Source organism: Lissotriton vulgaris, chromosome 1_1, assembly GCF_964263255.1.
Source record: "Lissotriton vulgaris chromosome 1_1, aLisVul1.2, whole genome shotgun sequence".
Taxonomy (NCBI): Eukaryota; Metazoa; Chordata; class Amphibia; order Caudata; family Salamandridae; genus Lissotriton; species Lissotriton vulgaris.
Window position 1 is genome coordinate 1,959,892,909 of NC_141685.1, and position 15,223 is coordinate 1,959,908,131.

At 43.5% G+C, this 15,223-nt stretch overlaps 1 protein-coding gene across 1 annotated transcript in view; it reads left to right on the forward strand.

Annotated features, from left to right (window-relative positions):
* HSPA14 (heat shock protein family A (Hsp70) member 14) overlaps positions 1-15,223 on the forward strand; it is a 216,220-nt gene that overhangs the window by 176,433 nt on the left and 24,564 nt on the right. The window contains exons 13-14 of the mRNA XM_086919700.1: positions 5,143-5,316; positions 5,871-5,938. Coding sequence (XP_086775826.1) covers positions 5,143-5,316; positions 5,871-5,938 — 242 coding nt within the window. The remainder of the gene's footprint in view (positions 1-5,142; positions 5,317-5,870; positions 5,939-15,223) is intronic.

Here is a 15,223-nt window from a genome sequence, read left to right on the forward strand (position 1 = left end):
TCTCAATCCGGGTTCAGGGCTGGCTTTTCCACTGAAACCACTCTTCTTGGTGTATCGGAGACCATCAGAAGACAAGTGGACAATGGGGAGACAGTGGCACTCATCTTGCTTGATTTGAGTGCCGCATTCGATACTGTCTCCCATTCCATCTTGTTTTCCACCTTGAAATCTGTGGGTGTTGGTGGTTCCGCCCCGGCCTGGATTGCTAATTTTCTGTCTGACCGCACTTTTCAAGTTTTCTCCTCTACGTCTGTTTCTTCAACACTCCTCTCCCCTCACGGTGTTCCCCAAGGATCTATTCTCAGCCCTCTTTTTTTTAATCTGTATGTGAGACCTCTTGCTTTTTTGGCAGAACAAGCAGGTCTCACAATTTATTCGTATGCTGATGACACTCAAGTCATCTACTCACTTTCTACCAATAAAAATCTTCCTACTTCCTCCCTACAGTTCGGACTGAAACAGATATCTGACTGGATGCTCAAACACAAATTAAAATTAAACGGGGACAAGACCGAACTGCTCTTGTTTGGTCTAGACACATCGCTCTGGGGCCCGCAACACTGGCCTCCGGGGATGGGTCCTCTACCTACCCCAACTGTAACAGCCCGTAATCTTGGGGTCCTCCTTGATAACCAACTATCTTTTAAGCAACACGCTGTGAAAGTCTCCGCCACCTGTACCACCATCATCAGGTGGCTGAGGAAAATCACGTGGATGCTACCTACTGACACCCTAAGGACTGTAGTCCAGGCTCTTGTCACCTCACGCCTGGACTATGGGAACATCCTACTCCTAGGTGCCTGTAAGGAGGTAACCAGGAAGTATCAGGTGGTACAGAATATGGCAGTTCACCTTATATGTAACCTGCCTGCTAGAGCCTCGGCTGCTTCTCATATGCTTAAATTGCATTGGTTGCGAATTGAGAGCCGAGTCAAATTCAAAGCACTCTGTTTAATGCAGCGGATTAAGACTAATAAAGCCCCGAACTATCTATCCTCTTTGGTGCAGCAATATGTCCCCCCCCCGTACACTTAGGTCTTCCACTCAGAACAAGTTTAGGATACCGCGTGTGAACAGAGCCAAAATGGGAGGGCGCTCATTCTCTCTGTTAGCACCCTCTTTATGGAATTCCTTACCCCAATTCTTGCGTTCTGAAATGTGTTACTTGACATTCCGTAAAGGAATTAAGACATGGCTTTTTAATACTTAATTTCTGTTTCTATGTTTCTCTCACCCTGCTTACCCTTCTGTTCGCCTTAGCGCCGGGAAACCTCCGGGTAGCTGCGCGCTTAACAAGTGTAATTATAATAATAATAATAATAATAGACTACACATTAGCAGATCCCGATCTATTTCCTTACATCAAAGACTTCCATATCCTGGAACGGGGTGAAAGCAATCACTATCCCCAGATATTCACATTATCAATCAAACTAAAAGAGTCTGAGCAAGCGCATCCTCTAACATTGAACACTCAACTTTTCAACTTACAAAGATTAAAATGGAATGAAGACAACATTTCTAATTTAATGGAGACATGTCGCTTGCTGCTTCCACCATCAGAAGAACCCAAAGATATAGGAAAGGCCTGGGAGTCCTTCGTAGTTAACATCAACAAAAAATACCAAATCAAGCGCAGAGGACACAAAACAACAAGAAACGGAGGAGGGAAATGGTACACGCCAAAAATGCGTTTATTAAAAAAGCAACTCAACTCATACCTCAGGTCATTACGAAAAAAGGACCCCTAATTATCACAATAAACTCTCAAATCAATAGAAAATTTAAAAAAGGAGCTAAAATGTGAGACCAAAGCGGCCAAGCAAAAGTACAAGGAAAATCTAGAGTCCACCATTGTTCATGCTAGCAAGTTGCGGAATTCCAAACAGTTCTGGGCGAAAATAAATCTTATGCTTAATGGCAAACAGCGACAGTTCAACTCTGATATGACAGATCAAATTTGGGGCGCACACATTGACTTAACCTACAATTTCACACCGGATGAGCTCATAGATAACACACCTGCGACCCCAACAGAGTTCCATTTAACTCTCAGTTCGAGAAAAACCGCAGAAGCGTGGAAACCCAGCATGCAAAAAGGCTCATCCCGTACCCATAGTTGAGTACTGGTGGAAGCTTTAGCCTCGAACCCAGTAAAGTCTGATCTGTTTCTCCTGTATGCTCCAGTTCTGGAGCATACAGGAGAAACAGATCAGATTACACCAAAGCAGGTTTTGAGGACTATAAACCACCTGAGAGCAGATGGGGCCCCCGGACCAAATGGCCTAACCAATGCTCTATTTAGGCAAGATCCCACGTTTTGATCTAGTCACTTATCCCACTTGTTCTGTAACAGCTTAAGGACTGGGAATATTTCTGACTCTTGAAGGGGCAGTGTTCTACAACCGATTCATAAATCAGGGACTCGCTCAGACACTAACAACTACAGGTTAATAGCCTTAATAGACGTGGAGGCCAAGATTTACGCATCCAATCTATTGGCAGATCTGGAGACTTGGGTCAGCAGTAAAAGTTTGATCCCATTGACACAAACAGGTTACCGGGCCGGCATGGGCACCCTAACAAACCTATCAGCACTAACTCTCCTAGCTAAAAAAGCAATCGACAACTCTAACACTCTATATACATGTTTTCTAGACTTGAAAGCTGCTTTTGATAAAATGAAAGCTTGGGGCGCCCCTCCCAACTTATTGGGAGCAATTATCAATTTATACTCGCATACCTGGGTCCAAATAAAAAAAGGGGACGGTCGGTGCCTAACAAAGAAATTTCTAACATTTAATGTGCTAAAGCAAGGATGCGAGCTAGCCCCCAGCCTATTCAACATCTATACTGCCGACCTAGAGCGAGACCTATGTCCAATCCAGGGAGACCCTCCGAAATTGGGACACACACCCATAGAGAGTCTGCAATATGCGGATGATATTGTGCTTCTCTCACAAACTCCACTTGGCTTACAACGGCTGATTTCTCAACTTGCGCTGTACATCTCCAACGCACAATAAACCTCAAAAAAATTCAACGTCCTATGCTTCTCCAGCACTCGAAAAAAACAACCAAAATTTGTTTGGAGGATAAATTCCTGTACTCTAACCCAGGTGGATGAATACAAATATTTGGGAATCCTACTAGACCGTCAACTAAAGTACAAACATCATTTAGACCTTGGGAACGCAAAATTAAAACCACTCCAATTTGCTTTCAAAACCATTCAAAAACATCTAAGTGGAAGTTCAACCGGTCACTTGCTAAAGGCTGTAGCAGCAAAATTTCTGCCTTCGCTTACATATGGCTCGGAAATGATGGCTACCAAGGGCTCTACAGTGCTAAACCTTGCTCAATCAAGATTGTTTAAAAATCTCTTCTCAATTCCGCGACATATTTCCCAAGCACAAATACGCCTGGAATACGGGTTAATAAATCAGATCCCGGCTAGACAAGGGGCCCTGGCCAAATACTATTGGCGCATGAGGGATGCTAAAGACAACACACTTGCCCACATCTGCTGGGAAGAAGTCGAAAAACAGGCTAGGCAGACCAAATCCACATGCAAGTCTCTTAGGCAAGCGCTTCTATCGCTAAACCTGGAAGAAGCTTGGCATTCACCAATGTCTTACACTGCTTTTAAACAAATTACCAACAAAGCCATTAAACAAGCATCGTTGCAAATAGATAAAGGCTCAATGGCTGGTAAAAGTCACGCCTGGATCGTGATGCCAACATACAATCAACTGAAACAACCTTATTTGCAAGAATGTTTCAGAGATCACTGCAAGAGGAAACTAAGTCTATTGAGGCTGGGGTGGTTCCCGATCAAAGACCTTACCCCTTAATGGTTATGGACCTGGTCAACTTTAGATTGTCGCCTCTGTGACAAGGGTGAAGAGTCGTTATTGCATCGATTATGTGTTTGCCCGGCCTTACAAAATCTAAGGAAGATTCTCCTGAATCCACTCCTAAGAGAAACACAAGTCAGGAACTGCAGGGCGGCTGTGATAAAATGCCTCAGCGGGTCTTCGATACAACTTTCCTGCAAGACGATAAAATTCCTGGCATTTGCTGCCCAAGTGCTTGAAAAAAGGCAGCAGCAAAAGACGAACTGGGACACATGGTCTCCCCGCGGCTGGACCTGGATTCTCCTTCATTTTCTCAATAATTACCCTCCTCCCCACTTCCCCTCTCTGATATATTAATACACTGCAATGCACTCTAGACAAGAGGGGACAGTTACATCTAATCAAATATAAGCCCCTATGTAGGTCGCATCCCCTGTCATAACAGTCATTTGTTGGCCCCCATATTTTAATGAGACAGCCACTCCCTTACAAAAGTGTTACCCCAGGTTTTTTTTTCCTTTTTTTTCGTTTTTCCATGTATATCTGTGCAAAGTCGCTAAGGCCACGGGAGCATGTGTCATTTTATGTAGTTTTTATGTTGACTCAAAGACGTGGATGTTTTTCACATGGTGGTAAGATCCACCCTTTTATGGTTTTAACAAATCAAATAAAGTATTATAATGTAGTTGTAGTCCCTACATGCACTGACCAATATCAAGAGATATATGCCAGAAGGATGAGAATACTAAAGTTATTCAGAAAATAGTGCAAGTGTTTTGTTTAAGCTTTCTGGAGTCTTAATATAAATGTGGATACAGGGCCAGTTCTATAAGCAGTAGATCAAGTACAGTTTTGCCTAGGACACAGTTCAGACCACTACTTGTAATTTATATTTAATCAGTGCCTGTTGGCATATAGTGTTAGTTAAGCCTTTGTCAAGGGTGTTGGTCTCCATAGTAAACAATATTTTTAAGGAACGGTACTGGTCCACATTCCAGCAAACAGACCTGATGCTTTCACTGAAATTCTCACTTGCATAATAAACAACCTTTGCCTTGCAGCTCCAATAAACCAGATCTACAAGATTAGTTTTTCAGTCAGCCTCAGTCCACACATTGTCCTGAGACAATTTTCAGCCTAAAACAACAGTTAAGCTGTGACATTAGGTTTTTTTAAAAATATAACTGTCAAAATATGAAGTGTATGCACTGTTTTTTATAAACAAGTGACCTAGTCTGTCCTGAGGTGTGTTGACAGAAATTGTAATTCTTTTGTTGTTTCACAGGAAGTAGATGAATGTGGAGTTGATAAATTCACAGTGTTGTTACCATCGGGCACACCATTGCCAGCACGACGACAGCATACATTACATGCGCCTGGAAGTATATCCTCTGTTTGTCTGGAGTTGTATGAGTCCATAGGAAAAACATCTCTAACAGAAGAGTATAAATTTGCACAGGTGAGCCTAAATCTCCCCATTAGCTGGGTTTCAATTTTGTTGTTTGCAATCGTGCTAACTTCTGAAAATACCACAAGAGCGTTACAAAGAGCAAGTTGATGGTGGCTTCAATAAAGGTTTTCCCATACTCTGTGCCCATCATTCGGTTTTTTAAGCAGCATCAAATATGTAAAGGTGGCTATTGCAATTTATGGAAGCGGAAGATACTAGTATCAGAATAATAATTTTGAAATCCAAACATTCAGTTGGAAATAAATATTTCATATATCCAGCAGTTTACCTGAGGCTTAATATGCCTACTGTAAGACAAATAATATAGGTAGGGTCCTGATTCACTATAAAAAAGCTGCTGCTGATAGTTTATCAAAATGCATTATGTGATGCTAGTAAGGAAGTGGAGCTTGCAGTGCTCATTGGTATATTAGCAAACAAATGGTTCAGCTCCCATGGTCAAACTTCACACCAAGTTTGTGGGAAAGTTGTCAGTTGTATTGTGTAAATTTGTTGTTCTCAAAATTACAATGGTATGCTTTTTTTATTTGTTTCGGTTACAGGTCATTCTGAGGGAATTGGAGAAAAAAGATGGCAAACATGATCTAACAACTGTTCTCACCATGAAAAGGTACACCGATCCCAAGTATGACCATATCCTGTGAATTCTTAGTGCAATTCTGCTTCTTTTTAAACGCAGATGTGTATTGTAAATTCCTTCGATCATAAGTGTGTTTCCTGATCTAAAATCCAAAGACCAACGCCATGTCATTTCATGAAAGTTAATCAAAATTGCTTGATTTTTATATTAGAGCAATTGTGATACATGTCCTAGAACAACGACATTGCATGTCATGTTATGTCATTTGACTAAATCTCAAGTCAATCGAGTAATGAGTTATCTCCATGTGTTATCTGAGAGTGTCATTAATTGTATATTCTCAACTTTCCTAAATCTCTGCCTCCATCCACAACCATGCTAGTCATTCTCTAAATTACTAGTGGTTCATGTTTACTGTTTTACCCTATACTCAAAGAGTACTCCGTTGTTTTATAGATGGCATATTGCTACACTTTTTATAAAAGAAAATAATTCATGAAACTCCTAATCAAATTTCACAGTTGCTAATAGTCCTATTGCTATCTATATATTTAAAATTACTTTCCTTCCGCTTTTAAATATCTTAATGTTAAACCTACTAACTCAATACAAAATCTCCTGCATAGCAAAATAATCAGTCATCAGGTCATGGCTAGGATGAGGCCCCAAAAATGTACAAACAACACCACTAATAGAGTGGACTGAATTACAAATAAGTGGGAATTGGACCGAGGTAAAATAATAGTGGGAAGAATTTTCTTTTACACCCCATATCCCCTATCCTACTTTTGGAGAATGCAAGCATGCTAGAGAGCTCCACATAATTACAGTCTTATTGCCACCTTTTTGTTTCCCTCTGTTTATTAGAGTAAATAAATAATACAGCACGTAACTCTTTTGTGACACCTCTTCCTGCACGTTCATTATAACGGAGGACATATTGGTTCTAAAGGGCTGTAATATAGGGATGTAATATACAGTCCCTTATGCATTTTCAAACTCGTCTGCTTTTAATATACTTTTTTTACTCTCTGCTCCTACTTTTTTGGTCCCACTATCCAAGCACACCTGTGGTTGAAATCGGTTGACAGGGGTATTGTAGGATGACTAAGTGCATGGAGAATGGGTGAGATCTAGAGTAAACACATCCCAAATCTAGCCTACATTTTACAACTTCTTTTAAAAGTGATTAGTAAACCCACCTCAAACATAGAACAAATACATTTAACCTATTAATTACAATAGATTGATCCATATCTAATAAAACATTGTCGTTTGCTTCTTCCCTGCTAATAGTAACCTATAAAAGAACTTAACCCACCAGATTGAAAGAGCGTGCAGGAGGGAAGCAAATATGCCTAGTAATTAATTACAAAAGAAATTGTTTAAAAGCTACAGAAAAAAAACCTGACATACATGATAAATTACCCAGCAGCCGTAAAGCTAAGAAAAATTATGTTCATTGGTTGATAGTAGTAGTGACAAAAACATCTGATAACTCCGGGAAGAATACATTTCTTTTATTTTTTTTATTTCAAATGATTTTATTAAGAAAAGAGTTTTATATACAGAGTACAGTATATAGGGGTACAGTATAGGTAACCTGCGGGCAAAAATTGGTAACTTTGCATGCCAGTTGGGTGTGGATACTCCTAAATCGGATCCTCACCTTAAAATACTCCCCAGCTGATCTGACTGGATTTGGGAAAACCTTTATGTACCAATGCTGCTGCGCGCCACTAGATGGCACAATACAGCTCCATCAAGACCCCGTACAGCCCTGGAAGATAAGAAGCAAAATCGAGCATATAATGGCCACCCCTGTTCGCTGATGTCCGTTCCATTCTTTACATGTCTTCCAACTCGGACCCAGAGCTTCCCTCCCAATTTTGTCAGCTTCTGACGATTCCTGAAAAACAATCAAAATCCAGTGTGCCAGCAAACAATATCCTCTCCTAAGGCTACAGGTTCCTCCCAACCATGCTGTGCCTTTAGAAAACAGATGTCAGTTACTGACCTGCCTGGGATGTGTGTCTCTCGTGCTTGGGTTCAGGACTCGACTCAGTTGTGCAATAGCTGTGGACTTGTGCACCTTAAGGGATGCTGGGACTGAGAAGCAAAGCTGTACATTGGCGAGCACAAGAAGGAGACAAGTGACTCGCATTGGTCCCTCTCCAAATCAAGGAGACTGACTTGCTTCTCCTTCCGAGGCCAACCCCACGAGGTGTCAACATTGCAGTCGAACTCCTCCAGTAAGTCAACATCAAAGTTCAAAAGCAAGCACAAGAAAGTGAGGCAGGACTAAACTCCAGTCTGCCTCTATATTCAAACAGAAGGCGCAAGGGTGTCACAATATTAGTCGGTCTCCTTCCAGATCTCCAGTTGATCATGATGCATGTTGGAACTGGCACTTTCTAGTTAGCTGAGGCAGTGCCCTAGCCAGGCAGAACCTACTACTCCCATCTAGGGTTGGTGATTACACTCACTGTATCACCTGTGCTCACCCTTGGGTAGCTTGGCACTGCGTAGTCAGACTTATCACAGACGCAATGTGTAAAGCATTGGCACAGCACACTCACACAATAAATACACTGATCATCACAAAAGAGACTTCACCTGTGGTGTATGTAAATAAAGTTTGTATTCAACACACACAATAATTAACCCAACATGAACGTCATGTATTTCTGAGCATGAATCACATTTTGAAATATTACTAGCAGTACTAGGCCCAACCTTGTTAAAACGACATGAGTAGTATTCACACTTGGGAATGATCCTACATTACCCTACAGCACACTTACGTGGTGCGAAATTTGTCAGTACTAGGCCCACCCTGGCAATTATTACAATTCAATACCACACAGTTATAGGGTGCACCCCAAATCACAGCTATATAAGAAATGTTTACACATGGATAAGTACTTCACCAGTGTCAAACATAGTATTCTTTTGGCATGGAATCAACGTGTAAAGCAACACCGATGTGTGATGTAATTCATAAAAGGCGGTCCTCATGCAATCACTCCAACACACTCACTCAGCACCGCTATGCAGTGCAACGGATTTCCGGCAGGTTTGTATGGAGCGCACACAGCACCGTAATGTGGTGCAACTGATATCCGGCAGGCCGGTTGATAACACAAATGCGTACCCCGTGGTGCAAGCCCTCCTCCACCGTTCAGCAAACCCTACTACTCTATGCCCACAGGTTGGAGATAAAAATCCCTCCTCTTGATACTAGGCCGAATGCGGCCGTAGTCTCACTTAGTCAGGGTCCCAGGGAAAAAGGTGGGGATATTCAGCGGAGTTAATTAGGCAGCAGTCGACAAATAAGGGTTTGGCCACCACTTGGAAAGCTCAAAAGAAGTGGGGTGTGGGCGATAATCATTCAATCAAAGGGTTCCACAATTGGCCTTCCGGCACCAGCCCATTTCTGCGAAGCACAAAGGGGAGGTCACGAGTCTCTCGACCCGCTTCCATTCGCTCTCAGAAAACTTAGCTCAGTCCAGTCAATTGCTCTCACCACCCAGGCCCAATCTGGGCAATACTAACTGGCAACACAGTCAACAGGTCGGGTGAGGAGAGGGCAGTTGATCTGCTGCACTCAGGGCACAAAATGAACAATCAATGAATGGGGATGAAGCAGGGGAGCCTCTCGAAAGAAGGCACCCCGTCAGACATGCATCGATCATGGCAGTGTGCACCACGCAGTTACAGGAGGTCCAGTCCCACGTCCGCACAAGTGTATCTCTGCCCTGCTGAAATTTGGCACCAGTTATAGTGAGGGGTGTAATTGAAGTTGGGGGTGGTTCAGAGGGCTCCCTTTGAACCACACATCTCCCCTAAATTTCAGTCCTGTCTGCCATGAGACCTTGGAATGCAAATCTTAATCTTTAGTGGGGTCATGATCTGTCTGGCTTCCCAGAGGCCAAGTGTCAAATCTTCTCCCTCCAGTCTATCCAGCCAGACCCTCAAATGGCAGAAGTCTTACTTTCCAATTGCATGCCCAATCTACATAGCTGTCTCTGGGGAATACACTGATGTACTTCCACAGCCTCCCGTTTAGGCTGGAGTCAAACTAAAAGGCACACAAAGAGTTTTAGAGAAGAGAAATGCCCACTTTCTAGAAGATTCAGAAAAGGGGGTGGTGATGAACAGAGTGTCTGAATTAAGCAGACCACTCTTACCCAGTCCAAAGATCAGGGCTTGATCCATCACCGTTTTTTAGCTCACTGCACCATCCCAGCTCAGAACCTGGCTACATGCAAATTAGTCTGTTCCTGTCCCAGTGCATGATGGGAACAGGGCAAACCAAACTACCAAGCCAATTCTTATACTGGGAAGGAAACAAGCTACCGGGGACCGGTTTCTGGCATTTCAGCCGTCGTCGGCCCGGCTTGCTTGAATCCTGATGGTGCAATGAGCAAGGGACTCACATCTGATGCACATTGAGTTTTAAGCCCTGCCTCCCGGAAGAACTAGACCGCTAGCTCCGGTCCAGCCCAACCCAAGATGGCGCCTCGCCTCGCCTTGCCCTCCACGCAAACGGCACCGTCAGCCACGGTGGAACGGGGCGGGGTACAGGTAAGGATAAACCACAACACAGTGCGCAAAATTAGTTAAAATATCTAAATTCAGAAATAAAAAACAGCGCTGACATCTAAATCATGCCAGTACTGTCTGCAATGACAACAGGTAACTGTGCGTGGTAGATCACTGGATGATACTGTCAATCGGTTCCCAGAGAGAGCCTAAGTTGCTGCCACCAATCTTCAGTTCTCGAGGGGCCCTGGATCATTTTAAGCCCTGCCTCCCGGAAAAACTAGACCGCTAGCTCCGGTCCAGCCCAACCCAAGATGGCGCCTCGCCTCGCCCTCCACGCAAACGGCACCGTCAGCCGCGGTGGAACGGGGCGGGGTACAGGTAAGGATAAACTTACAGGGCACTCACAGGTATAGCACCTAAACCAATAAAGTAGGCACTAGGAAGGGCACACATGCTATCTCTCTGCATTGCAGTGACAAAGTGCCCAGAGTCCTAAGGGCATGAAAAGAGAATAAAAAAAAAACAGGAGGAAAAAAAACAAAAGATTTTAGAAAAATCCCCTAAGCAGGACCATACTAAATGTGTATCTCAAATTTCCCGGGCCGTTGGCGATGGTGCAGCAAACCTATTACTTTAAGGAGGCCAAGCTGAAGATATTAGTCCTACTTCATGCACACTCTCTCGTGCCTTCTGGCCCAACTACTGTTCTGTCCCTTGTTGACACCGATACCACCAGATAAGAGGACGTACCATCAGAGCCTCATTATCTGTTTGACACGATTATGACCAAAGCTTTCTACTATCCTGATGATGATGATTGGCGGAGAGGGGTGTTTGATCTACCCCCTCATTAGGATAACAGTGTGTATGTGATACCAGTGAACCTAATACATCCCCTGATATAGGGTTGGACTCGCCATTTTGGCCACCAACAGACAAGAGTGCATCATTTGTAGTGATAATTCAACAAGCAGCTGATGTATCGGACCTACAACTGCCTTCTATTGAGGGTACAACTATTATCCTAACATAAAACTCACACCCTGGGCCAGCCACATTTGAGCCCTTGCTCCTTTCCAATGAGGCCCTCACGGACACATTAATGGGCCGCTGGTCAACTCCCTTTTTTGCCCATTGGTGAATAGGCTTGTGGCCATATGTCACAGGCCCGTGCCTGTCGATCATGATGTCTTTAACTAACCTATGCTTTCCAAAAGAAATATCAAGCGAGTGCCATACTAGGAAATTTGAGAGGGTTGCTACTCTCTTTATTTTCTTGGGCTGAATTTGGAAGTATCCATTAGAAGAACAAGTTACTTACCTTTGTTAATTCTCTTTCTGAGGTATACTCTATCTAACCACAGATTCCTCACTGTCCTCCCACCTCCCCATTCTGCAGGGTTTCCTCTTTTTAACATTTAAATGGTTTCAAGTAAAGAATCTGCACACTGGTGCTACCACTTGGGTGTCTGAGGGTGTAGAAAGAGGCAAGTAAGAAACAGATATCTTTTGCTGGGTTGACGTTAAAAGGTGTTGAGGAGCATTGATAGAGAAAAGTTTTACATATCCAGTCTGGTGCCTAGGGAATATTCAATGGTGAGGAATCTGTAAATAACTTGTTCTTCCCTGTTTAAATTGCACTCGTAATACTGTAGTATATTCAAGTGTGAAAAAGCATCCTTGCACAGAAAATTTGAGTCCACTAAAATGCTTCACTGCTTGCCATACAAAGAACTGTGTGAGCTTTCATGTGTCGTACAAACCAAAAGGGTGCAAATTCATTTATAGCTAAACATTGCGTTCAACATGGTTGCAAGCTTTTTCAAATGGGCTTTGAAATATTTGAAACCACTGAAGGATGAAAAAAGATATGAAAAAATTGTTAGGTGTGTGAAGCATGGTGGATGCAAATGTTGGACTTTATATGTTTGTTTGTGATTGATGAAGCTTGCTAAAGCACAAAAGGGCGTCCTGATGCTAAGAGAATGAGGAAAAGGAAACCAGCAGCAGATAAAAAAACCAATGTCAAATATTGTCTCCACGTCTGAGTAAAAAGCCATGTTTTAAGTTTTTAGTAAAAAAAAGCTATTATTTGATGTGTTTTTAAGGGCAATAGGCACACTGTTCAGAACTTAGTAGCGAGATAGGCGAAGCATCTGCTGCCCTGTCTGACTTTGGAGATGTAAGGAATTATCAGCAGCTTTTAGGTAGCAGACTAGATCAGGCAAAAAGAATGGTAAATCATCTTCTAGATATAATATCCTGCATTGTGGACAGCCTGATGGGTTAGACAAGTGAGATTTGAATTGGCTGGGGCGGCAAGATGGCGACTGTGTGATCGCAGCTGCTGGGAGCCCTCCAGTCTGATCCGTCCAGCAACCACGTTTTCCATCTCTCCTGCCGCGCAGCATGCCGCAGAAGCCAGCCAGCGTCTGCACGGAGCGAACAGAATACGGCGGGAGAACTCTCGGACAGCTTTTTATTCATGCAGCTCAAGTTTGCTTCTTTTGGAGCTGCCTTGCCTATTGGCTGCTCTCCTTCGCGTGCGGTTCTACTGTTGCTGGAGATGGGGTACTTCTGTTTGCTATCCCAGCAATTCCTCCAGCCAAGGCAGCTAAAGTTGTCAAAAACCGCTCGGAGGCTGGCCCAGTTGCGAAGAAATCTTCAGTGAAGTCAGACTTGGGCTCCACTGCAAAAGGAACTGCAGCACGAGTACGAGAACTGGAAAGAACTTGGCCTGGCTTTTTTAAGAAGGCCCCACGTACTACTATGAGGGAGTAGGAAAGACACCCAATAAGACAGCATCTTCGGCACCACATGTCTCTTCCTCCCCAATATCGGCAAATGCAGCATCACAAGACTGAAATAATGGATCCAGCAATCTACATTTGACGGACTGCACACTCTCCAAAACAAATCCACAGCTGACCCCCACGGATGTAGAGGTGAGCCAGCCTTGAAACTGCAGTTGGACAATGGGCAATACAGGCTCCAGTTGTAGGGTCGGGTGGCAAAGGGGGAGCACGCCCTCCACAGAATAAAGAGGATTTATCAACAGCTGGGGGGGTCCGAGCTGTGCCAGGCACCTGTTCCTTTTGATGATGTGGATGGTTCAGGTGGTGAACTTTCTATCAGCCAGGGGCACGCAACAGAAGGTGGAGATACAATATTGTCCCTATCGGACATCTCATATTGGTCTGATTCAGATAGTCAGGGCCATGTGTTGGCCTCTAGTAACTCAAATGAGGGGCGAGATAAGGTTCCGATTGACACTACCACAGTCAAGAAGGGGAGGAATCCTCTTGATCGAAGCAGCAAAAAAATGAAATAAAGACTTGTGGCCTTCTCTGGGACTATTCTATTTCCCCAGTATTAGAAGGGAATATATCAGCAACAGGTAATACTACAGGAACAGCTAAACCTGCCTCTTTGGAATCTATATATCAATGCATCATAGCCATAGGGAAGAAACACTTATTGAGAAACAGAGAGTTCAGACAGCCTGTAGGAAGATGCAGAGAACCATTGGAAAGATCTCTAAGGCTTGCTCCGAGTTTGTGGAAAGTATGAATGAGGTGGAGAGCAGTGTGAATACCCTGGAAAATGAAGCCTCAACTCCTAGAGAAATGACAGTTTCATTGGAAAATCAAATGTCAGACACTCAGTGGAAACTAGAGGACTTCGAAAATAGAATGAGACAGAATAACTTGAGGGTCTTGGGTATTCTGGAGGGGGGCGATGCCTTAAAATTTATGGCCGAACTCCTCAAGAGGGCTCTCCCCTATCTAGAAAACTGGGTCTGGGCTCAAGAAATACAGCGCGCACACAGGTTCCTATTCAAGCAGAAGAGGCCTTCATTGTCAGCAGGGAGCAAAGCCTGGGCTATTCTGATTTATATAGGGAATTTTCTCCTGTGCCAGACAATTTACGATCTAGCCCGGCCAGATCGACAGCGATCTTTCTTTTAGTGGGCATACTTTTTTTGTAAGGCCCGATTATTGCCATTCCACAGTGGAACATCGCTCCCGACTTCACCAGCTGATCCAACTTTTTCAAAGCATGGGGGCTCAGATCTTTTTATTGAATCCGGCCAGGCTTAAAGTAATCTGGAGAGAAACCCCTAATTTTTTCTCGTCGGAAATTCAAGTTAAAGTGTTTTTGCAATCTCTTGACGGAAATCTATATATGCCGGGGGGATTATTGATAACCACGGTGCTGCTTTTTCTCTTTCTTTAGCCATAAAATGTTCTCTTATTTTGTCTCTTTTTCATTGGGGGCTTAGCAGTAGAATTGCGGACGGGTCCAGGAATGCGGGAGGGCTACCACTCCATCACCGGACCTGGAAAGTCTAGTCGCTTGTGAGGGGTGGTGTGGGCAGGGGAGAGGTAGTCCATGGGCTGGGGGGAAGGAGTAGGAGGGTTAAGCAGTGGTGGGTTGATTCTCTTTTTTGTATGTGTCATGGCACTCATTCATTTAAGAAAGAATGAAATGATTTCTATGATTGTTCATAATCAAGTGTACATGATGGAAAGATCTGATATTAAGAATTTCAAACACAAGGATGACCGGTAAAATTCGTATTTGCTCATTAAATATATCTGGCCTCAATGATAGAAAAAAAGGGGCTTGTTGGCTAAGAAGCTTCGATTTATGCAGATTGATTTAGTATGCCTTCAGGAGACCCACATACCCTGGAGCAAACAATGGTGGTTGAGGGATTTGGGCTTCGATTTGATAGCTTGTAGAAGGCAAGGGACAACAACTAGA